A 27,123-nucleotide genomic window follows, 5' to 3' on the forward strand; every position below is an offset into this window, starting at 1 on the left:
GAAAGGTTGCGGTGAGGCGGGTGCTGGGCTCTCCTCCCAAGTAACAAGCGATAGGATGAGAGAAAACGGCTTGTAGAACAGCAGGTCGGAAGGGGCCTCAAGGACCCTCCGCTCCAGCGTTTTTAGGTGATCTAGAGTTTACACGAGATGGCTCAGCACCTTGCCAAGCTGAGCCTTCAAGGCCTTCAAGCGCCCAGTGCGAGGGATCCAGCGCCCTTGCGAGTTCATTCCAGCGTTTCCCTCTTCTCACGGGGAACAAATTTCTTCTGGACTCCAAGAGGAACCTCCCCAGGAGCAACCGATCCCCCTGCCCCCTCGTCTTTCCCTCCCTGCAAACAGAGACTCCCCCTTCTCCCCTCACACCCTCCCTGCCTGGTCACGTGATCACTTTTAAAGCGCGCGCAGCCCCATCACGTGACCACCCGCTCCCGCCCCTCAACCCGCTCACGTCGCCATTTTCCCGCTCCTCCGCGCGCCGCTTCCGGGCACGTGACCGGGGCCCCCCCTCCGGGGGCCCCGGTCACGTGCCCGGAAGCGGCGCGCGGCAGCGATGGAGCCGGCCAAGATGGCGTCGCCCAAGAGCGCCCCCAAAGACGCGCAGGTAGGGCCGGGCCTTGGGTGGGGGGGCAGCGGGGCCGGGCCCAGCGCCACGGGCTCAGCCACGCCGCCCCGCCCCGCAGGTGATGGCGCAGATCCTGAAGGACATGGGCATCACCGAGTACGAGCCGCGCGTCATCAACCAGATGCTGGAGTTCGCCTACAGTGAGCGGGGAGGGGGGGCCGGGGGGGGGAATGGGAACCTCCAGGGAGGTTCTTCACCCTCTGGACTCGGCACTAGGGAGGCCGCTCATCGAATCCTGGGGTTAGTTCTGGGCCCCTCACCACAAGGAGGATGTTGAGGCTCTGGAGCGAGTCCAGAGAAGAGCAACAAAGCTGGTGAAGGGGCTGGAGAACAGGCCTTATGAGGAATGGCTGAGAGAGCTGGGGGTGTTTAGCCTGGAGAAGAGGAGGCTGAGGGGAGACCTCATTGCTCTCTCCAACTACCTGAAAGGAGGTTGTGGAGAGGAGGGAGCTGGGCTCTTCTCCCAAGGGACAGGGGACAGGACAAGAGGGAATGGCCTCAGGCTCTGCCAGGGGAGGTTTAGGCTGGACATTAGGAAAAAATTCTTCACAGAAAGGGTCATTGGTCCCTGTTCGAGGCTGCCCAGGGAGGGGGTTGAGTCCCCTTCCCTGGAGGTGTTTAAGGCACGGGTGGACGAGGTGCTAAGGGGAATGGTTTAGTGTTTGATAGGAACGGTTGCACTTGATGATCCGTTGAGTCTCTTCCAACCTGGTTATTCTATGATTCTATGAATGGGGACAGGATGGGGACCGGGGACAGGGCTGCCTTTGGGGTAGGGGGCTCTGCTGGCAGCTCTGCCAGGGCTGGCCGCCGCCGTGCACTTGGCGGGGACAGGCTGAGGGAGCAGGGAAATGCTGTCTTGGGCCGCATTCCCTTCTGGGTTCCCCGTGGGCCTTTAACGGGGCCGTGGCGGAACCAGAGCTGTCGTCTTTGTCGGTGCAAGGGTTGGGAGGATTCCTCGTGCTCCAGCCACAACGGGAGGTTCTGTTTTTCAAAGGGTATGTCACTACTATACTAGAAGATGCAAAAATTTACTCAAGCCACGCAAAGAAATCCAGCGTGGATGCAGATGACGTGAGGCTGGCGATCCAGTGTCGGACAGACCAGTCGTTTACCTCTCCCCCTCCAAGAGACGTAAGTGAAACTCTTTGGATGACTGTAGGATGCCGTGAGGGACCGCAGGTGGGAAATAACCCTGTCTCTGCAGTTCTTGTTAGATATTGCAAGGCAGAAAAACCAGACGCCGCTGCCGTTGATAAAGCCTTATTCGGGGCCCAGGCTTCCACCTGACAGGTACTGCTTGACCGCTCCCAACTACAGGCTGAAGTCCCTGCAGAAGAAGGTAAGGGCTTTAGCTTTGGAAAGATTCCCTTCATGTCTGCGTCATTGGCCAGGAATGTTGTGGAATCAGAGTTCTCCAGGCATCAAGAGTGTCTGAAACCGGGCCAGTGGTCTTTGTCTCTAGGAGTTTGCAAGTGTTCTTATTGTTCATTAGCTTCAAATGTTAAGTGTGTTATCAAATGCATCTGTGGATTCTTTAGCATTAGAGCAGAGTTGAATGTCAGATCGTAAAAGGCCAAAGTAAGGCTTTAGTGCAGATATTAAAGAGTATTTAGTGCAGATATTAAAGAGTATTTTGTACTGCTGCCTCAATTGTTTCTGCTTTAGACGTAAGAGAAAATATTTACTTTGCTTGCCAGAAAGTACGGAATGTCTTGGTGTGTAGGATTTCAGGTTTATTTCCTCCATTTTAGAGAAAGAGTCTTAGAAGTTGGACTTAAGATTCCATGTATTGATGTGGGCTGCATCTTGCTGCAAGGGGTAGAGCGGAATAGTTTTTGATTAAGATGTTCCAGTTATCTGTTCTGTTACAAGTGAACCTGATGGGCCCAAGGGCTGCTTGCCAGACTGGCTGCCTTTGGTGTTCGGTTGTGTCCAGATCTCTCTAGCTCACAGGGTGACAGTCGTGCTTGAGGAGTCTCAGGATGACACTGGTGTTCCAGCCGCCTGCTGCTGCTGTGGAATAGGCTCTCTGGGGTCTTATAGGAAGAACTGTTTGTTTTTTCACATTAAGAACTGTCAGTTCCTAAGGGGAGGCCAAACTGGATGTTGTCTCTCAGCAGGTCTCTTCCTCTGCGGGAAGAATAACCGTCCCTCGCCTGAGCGTTGGTGCGGTGAGCAGCAGGCCCAGCACTCCAACTTTAGGTAGGGAACAGCTCTGCTGGGGTTTCCTTGTGGATGTTTTGGAGGAAAGATGCAGTCAGAAGTAATTTAAAGTGAGCTTCAGGCATGTTGGCTGTCCCCTGGCCTTGGTATCCTTTCATGCCTTTGCTGAGAGTGCCACAAAAAATAGATTCAGCCCAAAGAGGTTTTGCACTCCTTGGTGCAGGTGTACGTTCCTGCGGCTCGCTGGCTGGTGAGAACACCTCTGTGTGAAGAGGCTGTGCCAGGGCCTGACAGAAGTTTGAGGCTTCCCTCCCAGGGAGCTCTGCTTGCACCTGCAAACAGCACGTAACAAAATCGAGCTTTAAAGGGCTCTTAGAATGCATAACAAGGTGTGTGCTTCCCTAGGAGCCCGTCTGGTGGTAGCCTAGAGTTCAACAGGGAAGGCGCAGTCCTGCCTGGAAAGCTGACTCCTACCTCTCCAGCGTCAGCGTGTTCCCACTGCTTTGAAAATGACTGGCTTCAATTTGGGAGCAAACTTAGGAGTGCGAGTGTAACTTGTCTTTCTTTCTTTCTTTCCTGAGCGAGTTGTTTTACATTTCAGGGACACCTTCGGCACAAACCGTGGCCGTCTCGGCAAAGGTCGGCACTCCCGTGTCGCTGAGCGGGCAGCGCTTCACCGTGCAGATCCCGTCTTCCCAGGCAACGGTCAAGTCAGGTACAGCCGGGGCTGGGGTGGCCGTGGGGCTTTCGGGAGTTCTTTGCAGCAGAATGGGAATGAATTTGTAGGAGCAGTGTGGGAAGTCACTTCACCTCTTCTGTGCCTCCACACACATGGCGGGTAGCCCTGTCTCTGGCCCCGTAACTCCCAGGTTCAGTTCCCGTCCTGAGCGTTGTGGTGTCCACCAGGACATTTGGTGCTTCAGGCAGATTTCCTTTCCAGCTCAGCTGCTACCCCTGTGCTCCCTCGCTCTTTGTGCTCGCCCTGCTGCTCTTTTCCTGCCCGCTGTGCTTTGCTCTCAGGATCATGCCAGGGTTTTCAGCCTGGAATATTCCAGTGCTGTGTGTCTTTGCGAGGCTGGAAGCTCTGCTTCAGGGTGGGACAACCAACTGTCATTTTTCTAAGCTTTTTATTGAATGAATTCTTTTCTTTTTTTCCACAGCCACTCCGACTACTCCAACTGTTCAGAATGTTCTAATTAATCCTTCGTTAATTGGACCAAAGAACATCCTCATCACTACAAACATGGTGTCGTCACAGACTACAGCTAATGAGTCAAACCCCTTGAAAAGGAAGCACGAAGATGATGATGACTACGATAACTTGTGAAGAGACTGTCCGGTCCCCTTCCCTTCTCCAGGGATTCCTGCTGCGTCCATCGGGTTTTGCCCTGAGTTCCCTGTAAGCGCTGTGATCGCTCCCCGTCCCCTGTTGCTGTGGAGGGAGGGCAGGAAGATGCAAACCCGCCTGATCTTTTCCCTGGGGCCTCAGCAGTGAGGGCAAGCGCTGGTCACTGTTTCAGAGGAGGAGTCTTCCCCTCTCTTCTCTCGCCTCGGTTCCAACAGGCGTGTCCGCATCTCGGAGAGCCAGGCTCTCGTAGCACTGCCTTGTGCCAAGTAAAAACCGTGTTTAGAAAACGCTGGGCGCTGCGGCGTGGATATTCCTTTCAAATTACATCAAACCCCAGCTCCAGGCAAAGCCCGGGCTCGGGCAGGGTGAGCAGCGATCACCTGGCAGCACAGGGGCAGGGCTGGGCCAGCTCTGGAGGGAAGAACAGTGCAGGAGAGAGGTGAGCCCAGCTTTTCTTTCATACTGTGTCTCAAAAGGGGGAAGAAAAGGCTCTGGGGAGACCTCAGAGCAGCTTCCCCCTGAAAGGGGCTGGGGAGGGGCTTTTTGCAAGGGCGTGGAGTGATAGGATGAGGGGGGAACGGCTTTAAGTTGGAAGGTTTAGGTTAGACATGAAGAAGAAATTCTTCTTGTGAGGGAGGGGAGGCCCTGGCCCAGGTGGCTGCCCCATCCCTGGAGGGGTTCCAGGCCAGGCTGGATGGGGCTTGGAGCCCCTGATCCATTGGGAGGTGTCCCTGCCCGTGGGACAGGGTGGGTTTCAAAGTTGTTTTGCCCCCAACCCTTCCCTGTAGCAGCAAAGAGAGGAAAGCGAAGCAGCAGGAGCTGCTGCGGGTGCCTTCCTTTGGAGTAAAGTAAAGTATGATGGAAAAAGCTGGGGGTCAGCACCAAGGGCCTCATGATGCATTTCCCACAGTAACATCACACCACAAGTCACAGACTATTTGTTACTTTATTAAAGCTAAAAAACCAAGTTAAATTACAACATTTGACTTCACCGAACTATGACAGAGCCACGCTCTGGCCCTTTCAGAGCTGCTCGCTTGATTAAGACTGCAGCCTCCCTGCTCCTGGGGCTCAGGTGCCAGGGGAGGGCACGGGACAGCAGGGAGCGGTTCCTTGTGCTGCAGGGAGAGCGCCCCCAGGCCCAGGGCACGCGTGAAGGTCTTTCACAGATCAAACCGTACCCACTGTGTTCACAGCTTAGGATGAGGAAGGCAACTGGAATCAACCTGGCTAAGTTCCCTCCCCTGGCTACAGAATTCCAGAGGGGAGAGTTCCTTCCACTGCCCCAAGCACCACACATACAAGTATTTACAAGGAACAGGACACAATCTACCACAAACTAGTTCTTAACTCCCTTGCTGATGCCGGCGGCAGCGAGGCAGGATGGGCATCGGGCTTTTTGCTGCAGCAAGAGAGGTCAGCGCTTCAGCCCACGGTGAGGTGACGGTGACTTAGAGCAGCGCAGCACGGCCCCGCGTGGGGCGGGGTGTGGGCTCAGCCCTCGAGGCCTGCGCCGATGGGGGTGCAGCCCGAGAAGAAGCTGGTGTTGCTGCTCAGCATTTTCTTCTTTCTCTTTACAAGCGGCACCTGGTTCTCTCTGGTCTCTTCATCTCTCAGGAGCGGGGAGGGAGTGCTGCCAGGCTTCTTCATGGGAACATCTTGGTCAGGGATGTCCTTCAGCACCTAGCAGAAAAGCAAGGGAGACAAAGTAGAGTTGGTCACTGCCCTGGAGAAGTGAGGCGGGCCAGGCAGCAGCTGCCAGGCCAACAGCAAGAGGGGCTTCGTTTCTTAACTCAGAACTCCAAGGACACATTCGCAGGCTGAGCAGGAAGCAGCATTTGGAGTAGCGGGCAGAGGGCACATGGGGGAGAAGGGAAGTTGTTTGGCTGAGGCAAAGTTTCAGCTGCCACATCAGCGTGCACAAGGGCTTTAGAACAGGAAGGTTGGACAGGGAACAGATATTTTATCTCATGAGCTCCTCCCTGACTCATCTCTCATTGCTGGAAGGTGCAGGAGGAAAGCAGGGCAAGCCTGTGTGACAAAGCTCAAGACCGAAACCTTAGGAATGGGGCAGTTTCTGTGCTTAAATATAAGCTGCTTGACAGCTGTAGGCTCTTCACTATTTTCTAGCAGCAGCCAATCATCTCAGCCTGAAGAGGCTTCTTCTGCCTCAACATGGGGAAAAGCTTTCCTATGTGGTTGCCAGAGCCCTGGACTGGCTGCCAGGAGACGTGGAGTCTCCTTCTCTGGATAATCCAAAGCCGCCTCGATGCTCTGCTGTGCAATGGCTGGAGGTGACCCTGCTTTAGCAGAGGGGTTGGACTCGGGGAGCTCTAGAGGGCCCTGCTAACCCCGCCACCCTGGGATTTGGGGATCTGGGTTTTTTTTCCTCTTTAAGATCCATCCCTGGCCCTAAAGCAGGCATGCAAATATGCAGAACCACTCGCACAGCTGAAGGCAGTACCTGTCCAAATGATGTGACGGGCAGGGGTGTAAAGAAGGTCTCTTCTGCAGCCTCTTCACTGTGATCTTCGAGTTTGAAGGAACCAGAGCTGCTCGTCTGGTCCTCGCCCAGCGCGGCGCCCTGAGGAGCAGTGAGTACTGTTTTGAAGCGCTACTACAGCATCCATCCCTCCCTTACCCACCAAAAGCTGAAGAAGAGAAGGGGCCCCAAGCCACCTTCTCTCCAGTTGGGAAAAACTTCATAGTACAGGTCTGTGCTACGAGATCGCCAAGATCCAAGAGGAAGGCAGACATTTCTAGCAAGAATTCAAATGAACATCAGCTGCTCAGAAGCCTTCCTGATGCTACAGCCTCCTCCCAAGTTATCCCTTCCACTTTTTAAAAAAGAAATACTCTGAAACCGAGTTAAGCTTTTGTGCCATCTGAAGCCAAAAGTTACAGCTTATCTACCAAGTGCAAAAAAAAGACTTAAATTATTTGTCCTTGGATTTGCTGCAGACGGCTGGCAGGGGGTAAACTGATGTGACTTGAGATGTCATGCAAGAGCCTGATACTGCAGTGGAATACTTTGAACTCCCTCACCACTGATAAACAAGGAATTAGTGGTGTTTACATATGTTTCAGAAAGGTGCACATGCTTTAGCTCAACAAACCGTGTGCGTATGGTAACAGCATAAATGCTTACCCCTCCATCCAGTTTTGCGTAAACGCACTGTGCAGCCTGGATGCTGGGTGCCTGCCCTTTCGCGCCCCCAAACTTGCTGCTACTCACCGCAAAGCCAGCCTCCCGGTTCCTGCACTTCGCCGAGTCGCAGCTGCAGCCGTCGGAGCAGCCCACCTTCTGCTTGCGGCAGCCACACATGCGGTTTCCACAGCGGCCCTTGCAGGAGCACTGAGAGAGAAGAGAATGTGGTGTGGAAAGAGCTTCGCCCTTTCAAAGAGTGCACCTGGACTGCCACAGCTGGCACTACCTGAGGCCACCTAAAGGCCAGTGCAGCCCCCAGCAGCCACGGACCTTGCATGGCCCATCCTGCTCCCCTGGAAAAGAAAGGGAATCTCTCCACCTACAGAGCCCTCTCTTGCTTCAGCAGCCCAAGAAGCAACGTCAGTGACTCTGTCCCCAACTCCAGGTTCCCCAAAGGACGCTGGTGTCACTGCAGTGGCCATGGGCAACTTGTGCTTTCTGTCAGGAGACGAGGACTAACCAGGGCCAGCAGTGCTGTCGCATCAAGGCCTTTCAGACCAACAGCAGAGACACTGCAGAGCGGAGCCTTAGGGATACAGGCAAGCGATTCCCAAACAGACAACAAGTCAAAGGTAAATGGATCTTACCCCCATCATGCTTTTCTTTGCTCCTTTTGCTGTTTTTACTGGAACCCAGTCTGCGTCCTCCGTCTCCCTTCCAGACTCCGAGTCAGAGAACAGCTCTTCCACATCCAGTTCTGGGGCTGGCGCTCGGCGTTTTGCTGTTGTTTGCCGGCGAGTCTTTGGCTACGCACACAAATCACAACGGTTGATGCCCCAGAAGAAACAGCAGTGGGCTTGCATGTTAAGAAGATACTTCAGAGTCCCACCCCCAGAGCCCCATTCCTCTCAGGCAGACAAGGAGAGGAGGTTAAGGAGGAGACAAAGGTCAAGTTGTCAATTTAAACTGATAGATCCTTGGAACATTAATAGATTTGTGTCTCAGTGGAGCAGTTTTAGGTCACTTATTCCTCCCAGCACCTGTATTTGGCTCTTTTGCAAGGCAATGATTACATTTTCTAGGACAGGTGGCTTGCTCCGTGATTCGGAGACTGAAAATGCCACAGAGAAAACATTTGGGCTCCTAAGGGGGACACAAAGTCAGACGTAATTAGATTGAGGGAGCAGGTTTGGCATTTTGTTTGCTTTTTTTTTTTTTTTTAAAGGAAAAGATCACAACGTAGTGCCAGCTGGTTTCACAAGTGTTCTGCAAACAGCACCCTTAAGGACTGCCTGAAGTAGAGAGCAGGGCCACCTCCATAAGCAGAACACGATGCTTTGTAAAAAGCAGCTTGAGAGAAAGAAATCAAGGTTATTAGTAGCCACCATTAACTTTTGACAAGAACCCAAGTATGATACAAGCATTCAAACTGGTAAATAGCATCTTTACTTTGGGTGGAATGTAATCAAAAGAAGAATCTGGGGACTCAGGTGGCTTTTGCTGAACACGATGGAGCTTCTGTCCACTGGCAACTTGGAGGAGCAGCAGTTTCTATTCAGAGAGACAAGTGTTAGCATCACGAAATACATTAATCCAACTACCAAGCAGCTTTGATGACTCGCCTGTACAGCTCTCTACCTGTTTAAGGGTGTCATTTTCTTGGAGAAGACCTTGTTGCTTCTCCCTCATTTTCTCCATCTCTTCCTCCTGTTTGCAAGACAAGACAAAATCCACAGGCTTACCTGGGGGTGGGTGCCACAAAGAGTTATTTGGGGCAGATTTTTCTTTGTGGATCTTTTTTGCAATACCAGAGGAGTTTCTTTGTGTTCTCCCACAAGAGATCAGTTCCGAGGGATCAGGAAAACTGTTAGCACTGATCTGAAAGGATCGCAGCACATTGCCAACAACACTGAGAGAATGGGATCCTTTCAGAGTAACCATTTAGGATCTAAACCTCCCTCTGTTTCCAAGGCTTATCTCCAATTTAGATGCACCTAGGACTGACTTTGCCTTAATTCATCACTGAACACACCCTCCCGCAGCAGCCTGCTTAATTGTCTTAGCAACAAGAGGACATGTTTGTATAATCAAGCTAGAGTCCTCCCATTGCTGAGAGCACAGTGGAGCTGTGCTCAGGAAAGGATGAGGAAGAGCACATTGAATATTCCAGCTAAAGCTGCTCTGAGCACAGAAGTTGCATGAGCTGCTCAGATTGTGGTCAACCTTGTCACTGCATTTACATTTATTTAATTGAAGAAGAAGCCCAAGAACAAAAAGCACAGGCTTATTAAAACCTGTATAACAAGTATTCCCTGTAACCAACCAAACTGAGCCACCCTAGCCACAAATGGAAATACTCTCAGTCCTCTTGCACCTTCCTCACTCTACAGCTTCTCTTCCAGGTAACAAGCAGCCCTAATGAGCACAGCTTTCCCCGCCCCCAAGCTGCATCCAGACTCTTTACCTGGAACTGGAGTCGCTCTTGGAGCTGTTTCTCTTGCTCACTCAGTGAATCTTCCAGTTTCTTCTCCACTGCTTCCTTTTGCTGAAGTTGACTAAGCAGGTACTGAACCTAAAAGCATGTTACAGTAGCAAAACAGGCATGAATTCCTCAAGAGCCATCTGGAAGTGCAGGCGAAGGCCTGACAATTCCAAAAAGATTGTCACCTCTGCGTGACTCTGCCCCGATCCACTTTAAAAGTGATCTTGTGCTCAGGTGTGACAGCCTCTCTTAAAGCACTATAGTTACTGAACAAACTAACTCACACAGGGCAGAAGATGAATAGGGAGATTTCTTGGGCTTCTGTTATCTATCCCACAAGAGTCTAGCGCATCCGGATCAGATATAGAGCAACAGACTGCTTTCAGCACATCCCCTTTCCCTTTGTCTCTCAGCAGAACTGAGAATTGGAGCCCCAACAGAAACTCTCGGAATTTCCATCAGTTACGTTTTACCTTCTCCTGGTGGTGTTGTTCCTGCACCAAAAGCTGAGTTTGGAACTCGGCCTCCATCTCCGTTATGTGGTTTCGCTCTTCCGTCAGCATCTTTTGTATGTCTGAACAGTCGGCCTCGCTCTGCTGAAGGCTGCTCTCCAGCTTGCCCTTCTCCACTTTTGAGGAGACCAGCTGCGAGACAGAAGCAAGATGATTGCTTGAGTCAAGGAATTCCACATTTCCTCATGTCTGTTGGGGCACAAGTACCTCAGTCTGAAGGCAAAGCATTTCTACCTCACTTCCAACCACCCTAAGAACCGGACAGGCCATCAGAAACAAGGAGGCTAGAGCTCTCAGTATTACCTCCTTCACGCTTTTCTTTTAATTTCCAAGCTCCAGCTCAATTCTACATTAGCCCAATTCATTCTCTCTCCTCTCCCCACTCTTGTTCAAGCTTCTCCCATCCCAACATCCATTACACTGCTTCCCCTTCAACCTCAAAGAGGCATCCCCCTCATTTCCCTGCACATCGCCTCCTTGTTCATGAAGGTTTAGGCACTTTCTCTTTTCTTCCACTCTGAAATTTGTCTCTTCTCTTACACTAATCCCACACAAGCCTTCTGTAAGCAGAGATTTAGCAGAGATCTCCAGAACTGCCTCAATTCTGCTTCCCTCTTCCCTGTTCTTTTTGGACTTCCCTGACCAGAAGTATTTACAGTGCCAAATATTTTAATCAGAAGCTGAGAGAGAACTAAAACTCGCTCATTACAGAGATGCTCCTCTTGACTTCACCTCTGCTATCAGCCCGTTAGTCCCTTCCTTTTGTTCCTGCCTACACACTTAGAGCCTTTGGTTTTAGTGATACAATAGGAAAATTCATACTTTACCTCTCCAAGGAGATACTTCAAAGCACATTTTGCCTCTAGAATAGTTGCAATACTGTCCCAACGGTGTTTCACACGATCTCCACTGTCTGCGTCTAAGAGTTTCTGCTGTAGATCTGCTATCTGGGCGCTCCTTTGGAAAGACACACGTATTGGGGGTTACAGCACAGGAGAAAACTGGGGCTAGTGTCTGGGCTACCAGAATATTAGACAAAACAATTCAAGTTACAGTTTTGGCTGCTTAGCTGAGTGGCTGGAGACTACAGTGTTTTACCAGGGAGTTTATCTTCCCTTCCACGCTTCCAATTAGCGTTTCATTCATACAGAGATGCTCAGAAACAGCTAAGAACAAGGCAATCTCAGTGACCAAGTAGCATCCTCATATCCCCTCATTTCAGAAAAATTCAAACCAGGAAAACCACATGATCTTATTTCATCACTTGTGTAGAAGTTATTTTACTTCCATTTCACCAAAGAGTTGCAGAGCAAGACGAGGAATAAAACAGAGGCAAGGCAGTGCAAATCAGCCTTGTCGTACTGCCCTACCTGAGCTCCATCTCAGTCTCCAGGCTTTCTATCTGCTTTGACAAGGAAACATCCATCTCCGATGACTGCACATCTGAGAGGGCGTAGGTGCGTCTCTGCAGAATTACAGCAATGAACAGAAGTGAAGGAGGTGAAGGAATGCACGCGACATAGGGCTTCCATTTACAGACTTCTCAGAAAAGAGGAGCCATGCTATTATAGAGACCTCCCAGCATCTCTCCACAGTAGACATTCCAAAGCATGCACTGCACTAATTAATAGGTTACCAGAGCAACTCTGCTCCCTGACATGCCAGAGAACAGTAACATTAACCCTTTCTTCCAGAAAGGGAACCATCTCCCTCCCTACCTTCTGAGGGAAAAGGTCAAAAGGAGTGAGTAAGTTACCATACTTGAGACAGAGAAAATGGCATTTCCCTCTCTTACCCGGTTGCTTACAAGTAGGCTTTCCCCAGCCTCTTTCTTCTGTTTAAGCTGAAGGAGCTCCTGTGCCAAGATCTTTCTGTCCTCCAGCAGGTCTGCAAGGTGCCGGCGAGCTTCTTCAGTACTAACAAGAACCTCTACTTCATTTGCAAGCCAGCTCTGGAGGAAAAGCCATCAACACCCATTACAGCTGTTCACTGCAGTCTCAGCTTCAGGGCTGAATCCTTCTCTGAAATATCTTCACAGATCAACTGAATAATGACACTGCCTCTCTTAATCGGGAACCCCATGTCCTTCCCCTCTGCTCTCTAGCCCCAGCAGCACCTACTGAGTTAACAAAGCCAAGCTTGCCTGTTGTTCGTTGGAATGCACAACACATTCACACACACCTTTACTCGCGCAGCAGTTCCTTCCATTTCCCGATTGTGAGTCGCTTTCCGCTTATCTGCAGCCTCCTGTTGTTTCTGCAGAGCAAGCTTCAGGCGCTTGTTAGCGGCTGCTGCCTGCAAAATATTTTACACACAAGTTGAGCAGTTGTTCCCTCACTTAATCCACAATGGTTACAAGCGTGAGATCCGCAATGCAAGCAGGCATTGAGACAGCGAGAAGAGAGCATACTGCTAATAAAACTTCAGGATTAATCAAAGATGGGAGTCTGTGACTCTGTTTCCCCTGCTTCTAGGCCTAACGGTAGAAGGAAGCATCCAAATCGGAGGCCCACCCACGCTCATTTTACACTTCCTAGTTTGGGTATCAGTAATAGCTTTGCCACAGCAGCAGATGCTCAAAGGGTAATATACCCTTCAAAGAGCAGAATCCATCAAAGGCTACAAGACAGAAACACGGTATTTCTCTACAGAAAGAAAAGCACCCATTTCCAGACCTCTAAACTGCTTTTAAGGGGTTTCTGCATATCCTGTTACAACCTCCAATCACGCTTTGCAGATCTTTAGGAATTGCTCAGGAGCTCCTAGCAGATATTGGCTCCTTACCTCTTCTGTTTTACGCCGAAGTACATTGGCCTGTTTCTGAAAATCTCGTTCTATCTTAAGGAGCTCATATTGTCTCTTGCGATCCTGCAAGGAAAAAGTATTTGGACAGATGTAAAAAATCACATCACAAATACTTACAGCTGGTTTCATACTACTTGGAACAGAAACATTACGTTTGCCGGCAATGCAAGCACTTCATGATAAAGATTCCACGGGTTGTTACAGGCTTAAGTGACACAGGGACTCTGAGAGCAAACGGCTGTCAGTATTACCAGAGAAAAGAGAGCTCCAGGCAGAACTTTTAGCAGCCTTCCAGTACTGAGGGGCTACAATAAAGCTGGGGAGGGACTTTGTGAAAAGGCATGCAGTGATAGGATGAGGGGTTATGACCAGCTTGGAAGGGGGAAGATTTAGGCTAGACATTAGGAAGAAATTCTTCACACTGAGGGTGAGGAGGCCCTGGCCCAGGTTGCCCAGAGCAGTGGTGGCTGCCCCATCCCTGGAGGGGTTCAAAGCCAGGTTGGATGGGGCTTGGAGCAACTGGATCCACTGGGAGGTGTCCCTGCCCACAGCAGAGGGGTGGAACTGGATGAACTTCAAGGTGTCTTCCAGCCCAAACCATTCTATCATTCTGTTTTCCAGGTACTTACTAGTTAAACAAAGCCTTGCAGCAAACACTGGAATGATTTGTGTGCCCTCTTCAGAGGGCAGTACAGATTGGGGGATTATAATTTGCTCACCCGTTCTTTCAGCTGGATCACTTCCTTATCCTTCTGCTGTTTCCACTGCCTGAATTTCTCAGCATCCTCTTTCATTTGGCGCATCAGCTGGACCCTTTGATTTTTCATTTCCTGAAAGAGAGAAATGGCTGGAAGAGCTGTCCTATATTTGCCTCCTGGGCAGTTTCAACCCATGCTCCCCTGGTCTGTCTGTCAAGGTCAGTGGGGGCAGACGGGAAACATTCCAATGTGCTACGCTCTCAGAGTCGATGCTGAGGACACTCTACTGCTAAACCCCAGGAATTCATCTTTTATGACTGTATTACACCAGCAACAGCAGCCAAAGGACAAACAAAACCAAAAGCACGAGAGCTTTCTGTCAGCAAGCTGCTTTGTCTATGCCGGAGGAAACCCCAGAACCGCTTGCTCGAGCTCTTTACCCTGATCTCCTGGTTCAGTTTGGAGACAGTGCGTTCTGTGGATTCCTTCAGCTTCAAGAGCTTTGACTGCTCAATTAGCTTTTTCTTCAGCTCACTAATTTGCGCTTCCAGCTCCTGAAGTCTTTTCCGACGCCGTTCACTCAGTCTGTAAAGAAACCACACTTTAAAAACAGCCCCCCTCGATTCCCGTCCTTCCCAAACAAGAATTCTCCAGCTTTAGAGGCACCATATGAAAAACGGAGCAATGGTGCCTTATCTTTCCCACTGATCCTACCAGGGTTCTCAGCAATTTACACAATTTGAGTGTCATATTAAAATGATGCATTTGCATCCAAATAAAAGAACTTTTGCAAACAGCTGAAATAAGTGCAAGACAATGACTTTTCACAGGCACTTTATCCCTATTTTCAGTGCTAGAAGCCGCACAGCTTGTGTGGTCACCCTTACTTGGCTTGGTTAACATCCTTCTTTGCCATGCGCAGAGCAAGTTCCAGCTCCTCCTTTTCTTTTTGCAAATTGCTGACCTCCAATTCCAGATCCTTGATATTAGTCTAGAAAGGACAAGAGTAGTAAGCCTCCAAATAAAAACCACTTCAAGACAGGTCTGAGACAAAGCTTTAAGGCAGGAGGCCTTGAGAAACCACGTTCCTTTCCACAGGCTTTATAGCACCTTGTCTAAAAGCAGCAAGAGTGCCAAAAGGGCAGGTCCTCTATAGATTGAAAACTTAGTTGGTCCACAAAACCCTTGTGACAAACTAGAAGTTATAACTGAACCATTTCAGAGACAGGCCAGCACAACTACTGAACAGGGAAGGCATATCAGCTGTACTGTCCGAGTTAACAATGGTAACTTGGATCCTGGCTTGGTGCAGCCAAGCCAACCTTCAGGTACAAAGCAGAGCAGCCCTTTTCACAGAAGACAGCCAGTGGCTAACAGCTTATTTCAGAGAAAAAGACTGTCTTCTGGCACTAGAGCTACAGCCAGAGATAGCTTGTCACAACCCTCCTCCCGCCTTCCATGCCCAAGGGGGCAGCAACACAGCTGAAGTAAACAGACCCAACGAGAGCAAAGGACAGATCTCCTCCCTTCCCTCCTCATCATGGAGGAACTGCATTAACTGGGAAAAATGAACGAACGTCTTCTTACCAGAACTATTTTGGCAGGGTTTACCTGGTACTGGGACTGAATGGGCTCCAGCTGACTATCATTCTGTGTCATTTTTTTGGCAAGTGCCTCTTTCAGAGTCAGGGCTTTATTCAATTCCAGCAGCTCTTTGGACATCTGTGCTTGACGGAGGGCATGCCGAGTGGTGAAGTCGTCTGAGGATCTCTTGGTATCCTGGCCCATTTCACCTTCCTGGAGGAGATATAGCAACAAGCTGGAGAGGCCAGTCAAAAGCTCTTTAACCTCAACAACATTTTTTTGCAGAACGCTACAAATCCCCTTTTTACATAAATAATTAGGTATTCTCAAATGCAAACACCTTATTGATCACATCGAGCAAATGAGGGCCAGAAAGGCACCACATTCAAAAGTGACATATATGATTCGCCAAACATTTGGATTAGAAAATTAGCACAAGGATGCAGGAAAAAAAGAGAAATGAAGGGATGTCCTTGTCAAGGCCTGCACAGCTGGACTCCCCTCACTTACAGCTGTAGCACTCTGCTCTGAGTTTGCCATCTCTGCAGCAGCTTCCATAGCAGCAGCTTTTTCACTCTATACAGAACAAAAAGGAAAACATTTTACCAAAGTGAAATGTGAAATAAAATGAGGCTAATAACACTCTGCTGGGCCACAATGAGAAAGAGTAATATTATCCTCCACTGTCCAGAAAGCTGCCTCCGGAAAGAGGATGTCGTTGCCCTCCTCCTTTAGTGAGGCGAACATACTCCTAGGCTAGCAGGACAGGATGTTCTTTCCAGTCTTCCCTGAATTCCAGCCCTGGCAGCCAGCTCCTTTTTAACAATTTCAGCAATTTGGGTCTCTCGTTACAATGATGAAGTTTGTAACCCTACTTCCAACAGCTGGATTGTAAATCCACCGTAATCTCCCACTATCAGATTAATTTATGGAGACTCTTCCTATTCCCCCCACAAGCAGCCTGTTCCAGCTGGAGGTGTCCCTGCCCACAGCAGGAGGTTGGAACTGGATGGGCTTTAAGGTCCCTTCCAACCCAGACCATTCCATGATTCTATGATCTGCAGCTATTCAAGCACAAGTGGCCTTTCTGCAGCATTAAAAGCCTAGCCGGACAGCTTATATTTAAATGGGTATCAAGAGTCATTTCATACTCTTGATGCCTGGGCTCCTGAAGCACAGTTTCTGCAGAGCGGAATCCAGTGCTCAGCAGAAAAGCTCTAGGTTTCATTAGCTGACTCGCTTGGCACACTCTTCTCTCCCTGAATTTAGTCCTACCTGCAACTGAGCCAACGCTTGCTGCAGATCACGAATCCCCTCTTTGAGTTCCTCATCTTCCACAGTCTCTACCACCTTCTGCAGATCAAGCGTGCACCTGCAAGCAGACGTGGGTTTAAGTCCACGAGGATTACATGGCATATCTGTGTCACTTGACAGTAAGAATCAGCTTTCCCCGCTGATCGTACAAATGAGTTCTGGATGAACAAATACGAACTGACTGTACCCAGCTTATCCCAACAAAAGCATTTAATGCTGAAAGACCTCCTCAGCATGAACACGGTGTGAAAACACTTACACAGTATGTTGAAGGTGTTCTAGCTTGGCATTCGTCTTCTCATTTTCTTGTTCTGCCTAAAAGAAGTCAGAATTATTGGAAAAGCAAGATAAGAAGCCAGAAAACAGCCAAGCTATTGGCAGCAAATGATATGGTGTCAGTCTGTGAGAAATCAGTGCCCCGAAAGATCTTGCATGATCATCACCACTAGTTTGTTCAGCCTTAACACCCTTTTACAGAGGCATGTATGCTGCAATGAATTAAAGCAACGCAGAGTGGGGTGGGGAAGAGGAGCACATGCACAACTGTTGGTATTTAAAACAGCTGGAAGATTCAAGTCTACTTTTCCCCAATGAAGTGACCAGATCTTTAGGCTCTGAAAGACTTTTTATAGCTAGATATGTGAAATAAATGTGAAAGGAATATTAATGAGATTCCTAACGTGGAAGTTGTACAGGAGCTGCCATCGATTAGTCTTCAGCTAAAAGAGGGAAGTCATACAACTCAAAGCTCTTCCTGGGTAACTGAACCTTACCAAAATCATCCTCTCCAGCATCTGTGCTGTCTGCCCAGCAGCCTCACTCAGCCCTCGGCTCAGCTTTTGATTCTCCTCCATTAGCGACTGGTTCTTCTCCATCAGGGACTGAAGATTCTCCGAAGGTGACATACTACTGAAACATTATGAACCAATTTGCTTGAGAATGTGGCTTTGTGAGAGGTTTGTAAGAGCACTGAAATCACCTTCAAAATAATTCGAAGCAGAGGGGCGAGGAAGAAAAGAGGGGTGGGTGGGTCTGAGGAACAGGTACTGAGGCGATACAGCCTAGTTCTCCTGTATTTTCTACAACTGATTTTGCAGTCTTAAAGGGTTTCCTACAAAACTGAGTGACCTGTAGGTGCATGGAGTTTCAGCAGCTGTGACAAAAGAACAAGGTGAGAGGGGAAAAATTGTCCTGCTGCTGTTAGCAAAAAAACCATTTTGCTTTGCCCTCGCCCTCCAGCAGTGTCTGAAGCAAAGATCTACAGCTTTCACTAGTGTGTGATGGCCATCAGACAGACTGAACATTCATCTACAGATCTTACTTGATGGACACTGGGAGGGTCCCTCCGTGGGCCTGCAGCAGTAGCACCTGCAGCTCCTGAACCTAGAAAGACAAACAATTACCACTAGTTAATCTCAATCGCACAATAACTAGACAATTAAAGAAACACTACTAAGACCTTTAGTCTTCATACCAGTCACCAGCTTCACAATTGCCCTTTTACCATTTTCTGCGGAAAGAAATCAGGTGGCTGCAGTATTTCAAGTAATTTACTCCTCAAAAGGCCACCTTCTCTTCCTCAGGAATGCTCGGATCAGAGGATGTCAAATCACCCCCAGAGATCACACTGTTCTGTGCATCAGATCTTGCTGGTCTCCCACCGTAAGTACCACCACTCACTCCACTGTGGCACTAGATTTCTGAGTTGTCCCTTGGAGAGGCAGCATGAAAGCTGCACGTATACACAACCTGTGCCTTTACTTGCTGTTTACTGAGGTTAACACCAAAAGGACAGTTCTACTCCTCTGGCACGAAGAAAGTGCCCAGTACCTGCTGCTTCAGATGATGAATCTCAGCTGCCTGGGGATCAACGTTGACAATCGGCTTATTTTTTATTTTTCTTGCTCTGTCAGCATAACGCAAAGTGTTTAGAGTTTCTTCTAGATTGGAATCGGCTGGGCTTACGCAGGCAATCATGAGAGTGTGGCTGTTTCCACCCAGAGAGTCTGAGGAGGAAAACAAGGCATAATCAGAGCTTGGAGAGCAAGAATGACCCGTGGGAGATCCTCATGGAGGTACCCACGACCACATGAGCGCATCTCCATGCTACAGACTGAAATACCTAGCAGGAGACAGACAAAACAGATGGTGCTGGCATGTTAACTATAGCTTGTTATTTTCTAGCTAGATTACTTTGTCCTCCACTTCAGCCAGTTTTAGACCAAAGAGCTTTTTCTGGAAGCCAAAGTCCCAAAGTCAGTTATTTGCTCTTTTACTATTTCAAGCGCATCTGCAGATCTAGACTTTATCATCCCCTGGCTCTTACCTTGCAGCAGCCTTGTTAACTTTGAGTCTCTGTAGGGGACAAACCCACCCTTTTTGTTTTCGTCACCGAGAGCACTGATGACATTCCCCAGGCAGAGGAGACCTCTGTTGATGTTGATGCCTGCAGACAAACAGATGACAGTGAGCAGAGCTGCCTCCACAGCCAGCAAGCGCTCTTCTCCTGTGGGAAACTCGGCTGCTCCAAGGGATCGGAATGCGAGCGTAACATTGGCCTTGAATAGATACCCGTGTATCCTTGAAGAAGCTGGAAAGTGCCAAGAAGAGCTGAGTAAACAATATTACGAAACTGCCAGGCTGCAGGTGGAATCATCCAATTATGAAGTTACAACAGAGAGTCATCCAATTATGAACTGTTGGTCTTTGGCTAAACCAATCATATATGAACACACAGTCCCAGAAAAGGTATAAAAAGTATATCTGTAACAAGTTGGTGGTAAAACCAATAGAGATGTCCTTTCGCTCACAACTTCTATGTGTCATGTCCACCCCAACCGCAATGTTCTCCTGCCCTTTTAAAAACATTTAAGGTTATAAAAGTAAATCATAATCATTAGAGAACTGTTTTGCTTTTCCTGAGTGCTAAGAAGCCGAAGCCATACCAAGTCCTTTCCCTACAGACCTTCCTTGAGTCGGTCTCCCTCTGCCTTGGTCTTCTTCTGTCTCTCGGAACCAGCGAGATCAACCAGGTGCAGCTTGGAGTGAAAAACACTGTTCCTGTGGCAGAAAAAAAAAATTTACTCTCTCAGGGAAACGTGCAGGTAGGAAAGCAGCAGTCCAGTGGTTACTACTCTTGAGCTACGGCGCTGAAAAGCAGACCATATCAGACAGCGAAATACAGGAACTGCCTCAAGAGTAGCTCGGCCAAGCTCATCCATGGCCAGAAGAGAACAAGACCATGACATCTGGAGTAAGTCTGACTCCTAACAGCTGCTAGGAGTGGCTGCACAATCACACTTACTTGTCATTCTTCTTTGTCTGATCAATGCTAATGGTGAAGATGGCATGGGACCGTGAAGACTGGGAATTCATCGCTGTGGAGGCCACCGTTCTGGAATTGTTCCCTTGCTCTAGGCAGGACACAGTATCTTGGGCAGAGGTGACTCTTCTTTCTGTTAACCCTACAATCTGTACCCAGGAAGAAAGCATTATTTACCCTCTCGCTTACGTTCTCGGAGAGTCACCCGAATCAAAAAAATCTGGCTTCAAAAAAAAAGCCGGAACAGGAGTTGCAAGTCGCTTTGTCATGAATTTCTAAGCCCACTGGTGTTCCCTTTGAGTAAATTTAAGGATCCTCAACTGCTCGATTTCTATGAGGCCACGCTCAATCAAAATGTTGGTCTTTGGCCATGTCACCTGCTCATATACCTCTGTGTAACAGGGCAACAGACCTTTATGCCTCCCTTGGGATCTTCCCGTATACTGATCTGAGGAGACCGTTCTCTTGATGAGCACAGCAGGTCCAGAATATCCTCATTGTAGATCTGAAAGCATCAGAACAGCAGCTCAGAATTAGCAGCCTCGCAAGGGATCAATATGTTAAAAGAATAGGCTGAAAGTCAGCTGACATTGCATGACCTCCTATTCATTTTGCCTTTAGAAAAAGATGCCCAGGACTTCGAATCCAGTTCCTGACAATACTTTATGTGGTCCTAGCTTTTAATAAACACCTACTCCTTGGAGGAGGTGGCCTCGCTAAAACTCACTTCACGTGCTATTCATGACTTCATAAGGGTTTGAAAATCTAACCAACTTTTACCTCTAGATAAGAAACTCTGAGGACAAATTCCCAGTCCTGCCGTCGCTCCTTCTCCTTATAGAGCAGGTTGATTACCCGAGGGATGACACCTACGCTTGGATCATCCTCTTGACTGGCAGTGTAGGTGCCTCCCATGGAAAATGTCTTTCCAGATCCTGTCTGCCCATAGGCTAAGACAGTAGCGTTATACCCTGAGGGAACAAAGAACATGCAGATCACAGAATGGTTTGAGTTGGAAGGGACCTTAAAGATCATCTAATTCTGACCCTCTCACCACGTGTGGGGACACCTCCCACTGGATCAGGGGCTCCAAGCCCCATCCAGCCTGGCCTTGAACGCCTCTAGGGATGGCGCAGCCACCACTGCTCTGGGCTACCTGGGCCAGGGCTCCCCATCCTCATCATCAAGAATTTCTTCCTAGTGTCCAATCTGTATCTTCCCCCTTCCAATTTAAAGCCATTCCCTCTCATCCTGTCACTCCATGTTCTTGTAAAAAGTCCCTCCCCAGCTCCCTTGCAGCCCCTTTTAGTACTGGAAGACTGCTGAAGGGTCTCCCTGTCCTCATAGCAGAGGTGCTCCAGCCCTTGGATCATCTCTGTGGCCTCCTCTGGACCCATTCCTACAGCTCCATATCCTTCCTATGTTGGGGATTCCAGAATTGGACACCAGGCTCCAGGTGGGGTCTCACGAGAGCAGAGTAGAGGGGTAGAATTGCCTCCCTCACCCTGCTGGTAGTGCTGCTTTGGATGCAGCCCAGGACATGGTTGGCTTTCTGAACTATGAGTGCACATTGCCAGTAAAATTCTTTTGCCATGTATAAATAGCTTCAGGTACCACAATGAGCCACACGCAAGCCTTGTGGAGTAGGACAGGCTGTAAACAGGCAGGACCTGGCACTTCTCCCGAGCCTGAAGTCAATGTCCAGGCAGCACAGGGCTTTACTTTCGGAGAAGATCAAAGAAGAGCTGAGCTGGAATAAAGAATCAATCAGGGCAGCACCTTCTCCCACAGTGCTGAGCCCAGCAAACCAATGGTGTTTTAACACAGAGCTCAGCCAGGCGAGCACAGACCTTTGAAGATGCCCCGTACGAGGGGGGCAACGGCTGTGGTGAAGACTTCCTCTTGCTCCACGGATGGGTCAAAGACGTAGTCATATGTGAAGGACTTGTCGTTCCCCACCACCACCTGCGGGAAAGAGGGACCAGGAGGGGAGGAGAGTGAAGGGACAGGGAGGATCATAAGGAGGGTAGAGGGAGAAGGGGAAGGGAACAACGAGAGGAAGAGGGGAGAAGGGGGGAAACCGTGAGAGGGGAGTGGAGGGTCAAAGGGTAGAAGGGAGGGGGTGGGTAACTAGGGAGAAGGGGGCGGGGGAGGTGCCGGGGAGGGTGAAGGAGGGGAGGACCCCGAGAGGTAGAGGGTAGAAGGGCTGGGGGGGAGGAGGGAAAGAAGGGGGAAAACCTGAAAGGGGAGGGGGACGAGTAGGGAGAAGGGTGGGGCAAGAAAAAAGGGGGTGGGGGAAAGGGGGGGAAGGAAGAAAAAAGGGAGGGGGAAGCAAAAAAAAAATAGGAGGAGGAGAGGAAGGGGAGAAGGGAAAGAGAGAAAAGGCGGGGGGGACCCGAGAGTGAAAAGGGGAGGAATGGGGGGGGGCCTGTACCTGCGGCTCCCCCGGCACGAACGACAGGCACATCTGGCAGCCCTCGCTGAGCTCCTTGGGCACGAGGGGCCGGCATCGCAGCGCCACCCGCACCGGGATCGCCCGCTCGTCCTCCCGCGACATCGCCCGCCCGGCCCGCCGCGATGGCGCCGCAACGGCCCCCGCTCAAACCGCGCCGCGCGCCGCCGCAGCCAATGGCGGCTCGAGGGCCGGCGGCGAGGGGGCGGGGCCAGCCGCGCGGGGACCAATCACAGCCGAGAGCCGGGGAGGGGGCCGCGAGGGCTGGCCAATCACAGCCGAGAGCCGGAGAGGGGGCGGGGCGAGAGCGGCGCGGCCCAATCAGAGCCGCGTTTCGAGAAGAGAGGCGGGACGATCGCCCGTCGATCCAATCAGAGCCGGGTATCCTGCAGAGGGTCCGGGCTAGGGGATGGTCAGTCCAATAAGAGCTGAGTATCGGGCCGAGGGGCGGGGCGGCGCGCCAGCCGGTCCAATCAGAGCCGGGTACGGGCCCGAGGGGCGGGACGCGGGGTCGGCCGGTCCAATCGCAGCGGGTCTCGCTGCCGGCGGGGCGCGGGGCGCAGCATGGCGGGGCGGCCGCCGTACGAGGAGTTCCCGGTGGTGTTCCTGCCGCCGTACGAGAGCCCGCCCGCCTGGGTGCCGCCGCACGAGGTGAGGGCCAGGGCGGGGGCGGCGCGGCGGGGCCGGCCCGGGCCGCTCTGACCGCGCGGCGCTCGCCCCGCAGCGCGTCGACCACCCCGAGTACAGCAGCGAGCTCACCCGCTTCCTGCCGCGCACCGTGCTCCTCAGGAAGCCGCCCGGCGCCCAGGTGAGCCCCGGGCCCTGGCCCTGAGCCCTCGGCCCCGCCAGCCCCTCCCCTGTGCCGGCTCCTGCCCTGGAGTCACCCCTCCTTCCTCTGGGTCCGCTCCCCCCTCCCCTCCCCTGCCCCCCGATCCCCTCCCCCTGCCCCCCGGATCCCCTCCCCCTGCCCCCCGGATCCCCTCCCCCTGCCCCCCGATCCCCTCCCCCTGCCCCCCGGATCCCCTCCCCTGCTCCCCGATCCCCCCCCCCGCCCCCCCGTTCCCCTCCCCTGCCCCCCGGATCCCCTCCCCTGCCCCCCGATCCCGCCCCCCGATCCCCTCCCCTGCCCCAGCACCGGCCTTGGATCCGCTCCCCTGTCCCCTGGCTCTGCCCCCGCCCCTCTCCAGATTGTGCCCCCGTGTCCCCCGAATCTGCTCTCCCGTCCCCTCTCCTGCCCCCTGGATCCCCTCCCCTGTCCCAGCATCGGCCCTGGATCCGCTTCCCCGTCCCCTGAATCTGCCCCCTCTCTCCCCAGATCGTGCCACCGTGTCCCCTGCAGCCCCTCCCCTGTCCCGGCTCCTGCCCTGGAGTCACCCCTCTCTCCCCTGGATCTGCTCTCCCGTCCCCTGGATCCTGCCCCCTGGATCCTCTCCCCTGTCCCAGCGCCGGCCCTGGATCCACTTTTCCATCCCTTGGCCCCCCTCCCCTGCCCCCTGCATCCCCTGCCCTGTCCCAGCACCGGCCCTGGATCCACTCCCCCATCCCCTGGATCTGCCCCCCCTTTCCCCACACGCTGCCACACCGACACCTGCTCCGTCTGGAAGAAATGCAGGAGCAGCAGGAAGGGTCCCAGTCTGAGGAGGCGGTGACTGCATTTCACTGCTGCTTTCTCTCACAGCTGGGCTTCAATATCCGGGGAGGAAAAGCTTCACAGCTGGGGATCTTCATCTCTAAGGTGTGTCTGTCTCTGCTATTCCTGCCCCATGTTCTATCTGCTCCCTTGGGTGCTGCTGAGCCTGGGGTGTGTATGGAGACTGTTGTGTGCCGTGCACGCATCTCTGAGCTCATCAGTGTAATTTCATAGAATCACAGAATGGTTTGAGTTGGAAGGGGCCTTAAAGATCATCTAATTCCAACCCCCCTGCCATGGGCAGGGACACCTCCCACTGGATCAGGGCCTCCAAGCCCCATCCAACCTGGCCTTGAACCCCTCCAGGGATGGGGCAGCCACCCCTGCTCTGGGCAGCCTGTGCCAGGACCTCCCCACCCTCACTGTGAAGAATTTCCTCTTATGTCCAGTCTTAATCTTCCCCTCTCCAATTTAAAGCCAATCCCCCTTGTCCTATCACTCCATGCCTTTATAAAAAGTCCCTCCCCAGCTTTCCTTTTCCAGCCCTTCAGGTACTGGAAGGTCGCTATAAGATCTCCTCGGAACCTTCTCTTCTCCTGGCTGAACAACCCCAACTCTTTCATTCTGTTGTTGTATGGGAGGTGCTCTGGCACCAGGCATTTCCTGGTCTCTCCCCAGCCCGCGAGTGCCGCAGTCCCTCTCCCCATCCTCCCCAGGCCGGTGTGAGCTCACCGGGTGGGGAGCGGTGGGGCTAGGCCGCCTTGGCTGCGTGGGAGGGGAGCTGCGGTGCTGGCCGTGCCCACAGTCACTGCTGCTGTCCCTGCTCTTTGCTTCCCAGGTGATCCCTGACTCGGACGCACACCGAGCTGGGCTGCAGGAAGGGGACCAGGTGCTCTCGGTGAATGATGTGGATTTCCAGGACATTGAGCACAGCAAGGTGAGGGATCCTGTGGCCCAGCTGCTGGAGCAGGGACAGGATGGGCAAGGCGTGCAGACACCGGCTCCTTCGGCCCCTCAGCTGGCACCACATAATCAACGCATTCCTCTTCCCTATCCTCCATCCCTGCGTAGTCACTGAGCAACCCCTTCTGCTTCCAGGCTGTGGAGATCCTGAAGACGGCCCGTGAGATCAGCATGCGCGTGCGTTACTTCCCCTACAGTAAGTGCCCGCTTGCTCCTACCCAAGCTGCACAGCAGCCATGCAGCCCTGGCAGCTCCAGCCGAGCTTAGCGGTTGGTTCAGAGTCTGAGGCCACAGGTGATGTTAAGTCAGCAGCCTGCAGATCGGAAGGAAGAGCAGGCTTTGATTTGGGGATCAGAGCAGCTTCCAAGTCAAACCAGTAAGGACTGGCTTCAGCTGTCCCCATAGAACTTGTGGAGCAGGGCACGGCAGCCCGGTGCTGCAAGCTGGGATGCCGGTTGGGTGGAGGTATTTACATCAGAACTGGAAAAGATGCTACTTATCCTTGAATAACAGAGGGGTCTGTTCTGTCAGCAGTGGGACTGGGCCAGTGGTGGGCACTGCTGGTGGTTTTCATCCCTCCCCAAGAACTGTTACATCCCGAGTGAGGGAAAAGGCTGGATTAACTCTTGGTTTCTGCACCCATGAAGATCATAGCTACAAGGTGGGGGAAAATAGAGGCGGAGTCAAGACAGAGAAGGATTCGTCATAAAATGGAACTCACTTTTAAAGGAAGAAAGAAAGAAGCAGGAAAAGACTTGAAGCAAACTTTGGTTCTAAGTGCCTTGAAATAACTGGACAGGGCTGGCTGGGTGTGAGGGTGCTGGGAGCGGGGAGCAAACGCTGCCTCTCCTTAGTGAGACAGAAACAAATGCTTTCCCTTAAACATTTTGGTTCTTTCTCCCTTGCCATCAGCAACAGCTACTCCTGCCCTTTCAGCCATGCCTTTCCTTTTCCTTCCAGATTACCAGAGACAGAAGGAAAGAACAGTTCACTAGGAGGCAGCTGGGTTTGCGGAGCAGCCGTCCTGCAAACATCTCTTCACTGCTTTTTCTCGCCATGGGTGACAACACGTCAAGTTTCAGGTGTCAGGGTACAACTGTCCTGTTGGCTGCACAGGCGCCAGCTCTGTTTCCTGTGTGGAAGGGTCCTGTTTAGCTGGAAGATGGATAGGACTTTAGTCTGTACTCTTGAACTGGGCGTTGAAATAAGTGGGTGGCACTGATGTAGAAGTGGGTGCAGGAGGGCAGCTTCTCTGGCAAGATCTGTGCTTCTGTTCTAGCAGGACTTAACAGAGTTCTCTGCTGGCTCTGGATTCAACCCTTGTTGCTAGATGTAAGGTCAGGAGGGTGCGTGAGGAAGGCATGGCCTTTGTTTTCCTCTTCACTTCTCTGGTGACTTGACATTCCTTCTTTCACTGTCCAACTCTGCTCTGTGCTACGGGGTTTGCCTGGGACTCGAGGAACAGCAGTAAAGCCCAGTCAAAGTCAGTGTCTGTCTCTAGCTGTGCTGGTCTGCGAGGCACATTTGTACCTCTCTGCTGCTTCCCCCTGTCGCGGTGCAGGGCCGAGGTGCTTGGTGCTCATTTCCCAAGGGCTGCAGGCACTCAGCCAGGTCCGCTCGGGCGTGGTGCTTGCATGGTTGAGGGTGTCACTCGCTGAACCTGCTTCCTTCGCTGGGTACAGCCCTGTCCCTGCCACATGCTTCCATCAGAACTCTCCCTGAACTTCTCCCCGTCCCTGTTCTCCAAGCTGGGGAGGAGGCCCGCTGTCCCCTGTGCTGGGAGAGAACGGTGACAACGTGCCAGTTCTCAGCAGAGCGTGAACGCCTGGTGGTTTCCCAGTGTCAGAGGTGCTGGGACAGCCCTCGCTCTGCCCTTCCGTGCAGTGCTTCCTGCTTGTCTGTCAAAACCAAAACAATAAAGCAAGTACAGCAACCTGACCTCACTGAATTCCCCCTCGGGGAGTGTCTGTGGGGCACTACCCCAAGGAAAGGACAGCTGGGAACAGGGGCTCTGGCTGCCCTCGCAGCCTCTGGGAGGAAAGGGTGGGACCAACACGAGGTCAAGTCTTATGAGGAG

General features: G+C 51.7%; 3 protein-coding genes across 5 annotated transcripts; 2 read left to right on the forward strand and 1 right to left on the reverse strand.

Annotated features, from left to right (window-relative positions):
- Positions 1-499: 499 nt before the first annotated feature.
- On the forward strand, positions 500-4,423 carry TAF9B (TATA-box binding protein associated factor 9b). Of its 2 annotated transcripts, none has more exons than XM_069868101.1 (7): positions 500-601; positions 681-762; positions 1,620-1,756; positions 1,830-1,964; positions 2,743-2,827; positions 3,390-3,503; positions 3,949-4,423. In XM_069868101.1, the coding sequence occupies exons 1-7, from the start codon at positions 551-553 to the stop codon at positions 4,113-4,115; spliced, it is 771 nt and encodes a 256-aa protein (XP_069724202.1). In that variant the 5' UTR covers positions 500-550; the 3' UTR covers positions 4,116-4,423. The 2 variants fall into 2 exon arrangements, with proteins under 2 accessions (XP_069724202.1, XP_069724203.1); XM_069868102.1 differs by having other exon boundaries at positions 2,746-2,827.
- A 664-nt stretch (positions 4,424-5,087) lies between these two features.
- On the reverse strand, positions 5,088-22,625 carry KIF4A (kinesin family member 4A). Of its 2 annotated transcripts, none has more exons than XM_069868100.1 (30): positions 22,436-22,625; positions 21,852-21,966; positions 20,782-20,972; positions 20,414-20,506; positions 19,984-20,150; positions 19,645-19,739; positions 19,006-19,125; positions 18,510-18,685; positions 18,001-18,062; positions 17,453-17,585; positions 16,939-16,994; positions 16,641-16,737; positions 15,876-15,941; positions 15,393-15,578; positions 14,669-14,772; positions 14,222-14,366; positions 13,803-13,913; positions 13,063-13,146; positions 12,460-12,573; positions 12,074-12,229; positions 11,649-11,743; positions 11,106-11,235; positions 10,240-10,410; positions 9,749-9,856; positions 8,923-8,991; positions 8,734-8,835; positions 7,932-8,090; positions 7,372-7,491; positions 6,601-6,720; positions 5,088-5,819 (listed from the first exon to the last, which is right to left on the reverse strand). In XM_069868100.1, exons 1-30 carry the CDS (start codon positions 22,556-22,558, stop codon positions 5,631-5,633), a joined length of 3,657 nt encoding a protein of 1,218 aa, XP_069724201.1. In that variant the 5' UTR covers positions 22,559-22,625; the 3' UTR covers positions 5,088-5,630. The 2 variants fall into 2 exon arrangements, with proteins under 2 accessions (XP_069724201.1, XP_069724200.1); XM_069868099.1 differs by having other exon boundaries at positions 5,089-5,819; positions 17,453-17,588.
- Positions 22,626-22,992: 367 nt separating this feature from the next.
- On the forward strand, positions 22,993-26,533 carry PDZD11 (PDZ domain containing 11). The gene is made up of 6 exons (XM_069868103.1): positions 22,993-23,104; positions 23,178-23,261; positions 24,132-24,188; positions 24,922-25,020; positions 25,182-25,242; positions 26,007-26,533. Exons 1-6 carry the CDS (start codon positions 23,018-23,020, stop codon positions 26,039-26,041), a joined length of 423 nt encoding a protein of 140 aa, XP_069724204.1. The 5' UTR covers positions 22,993-23,017; the 3' UTR covers positions 26,042-26,533.
- The last annotated feature ends 590 nt before the right edge of the window (positions 26,534-27,123 follow it).

This window comes from Phaenicophaeus curvirostris, chromosome 13 (assembly GCF_032191515.1).
Source record: "Phaenicophaeus curvirostris isolate KB17595 chromosome 13, BPBGC_Pcur_1.0, whole genome shotgun sequence".
Lineage (NCBI taxonomy): Eukaryota > Metazoa > Chordata > Aves > Cuculiformes > Cuculidae > Phaenicophaeus > Phaenicophaeus curvirostris.

What these genes read in the sequence shown, in the direction of transcription:
- TAF9B (XM_069868101.1), top strand. Translation starts at nt 551, where the DNA reads ATGGAGCCGGCCAAGATGGCGTCGCCCAAGAGCGCCCCCAAAGACGCG. An exon ending in GCGCCCCCAAAGACGCGCAG is followed by an intron (nt 602 to 680) that starts GTAGGGCCGGGC and finishes CCCGCCCCGCAG; the next exon opens with GTGATGGCGCAGATCCTGAA. An exon ending in GCCCAGCACTCCAACTTTAG is followed by an intron (nt 2,828 to 3,389) that starts GTAGGGAACAGC and finishes TTTACATTTCAG; the next exon opens with GGACACCTTCGGCACAAACC.
- KIF4A (XM_069868099.1), bottom strand. Translation starts at nt 22,558, where the DNA reads ATGTCGCGGGAGGACGAGCGGGCGATCCCGGTGCGGGTGGCGCTGCGA. An exon ending in GAACTGCTGCGCGAGTAAAG is followed by an intron (nt 12,230 to 12,459) that starts GTGTGTGTGAAT and finishes CTTTTCCTCCAG; the next exon opens with AGCTGGCTTGCAAATGAAGT. An exon ending in CCGTCACATCATTTGGACAG is followed by an intron (nt 5,820 to 6,600) that starts GTACTGCCTTCA and finishes CTTTTCTGCTAG; the next exon opens with GTGCTGAAGGACATCCCTGA.
- PDZD11 (XM_069868103.1), top strand. Translation starts at nt 23,018, where the DNA reads ATGGCGGGGCGGCCGCCGTACGAGGAGTTCCCGGTGGTGTTCCTGCCG. An exon ending in CCTGGGTGCCGCCGCACGAG is followed by an intron (nt 23,105 to 23,177) that starts GTGAGGGCCAGG and finishes CTCGCCCCGCAG; the next exon opens with CGCGTCGACCACCCCGAGTA. An exon ending in CGTGCGTTACTTCCCCTACA is followed by an intron (nt 25,243 to 26,006) that starts GTAAGTGCCCGC and finishes TTTTCCTTCCAG; the next exon opens with ATTACCAGAGACAGAAGGAA.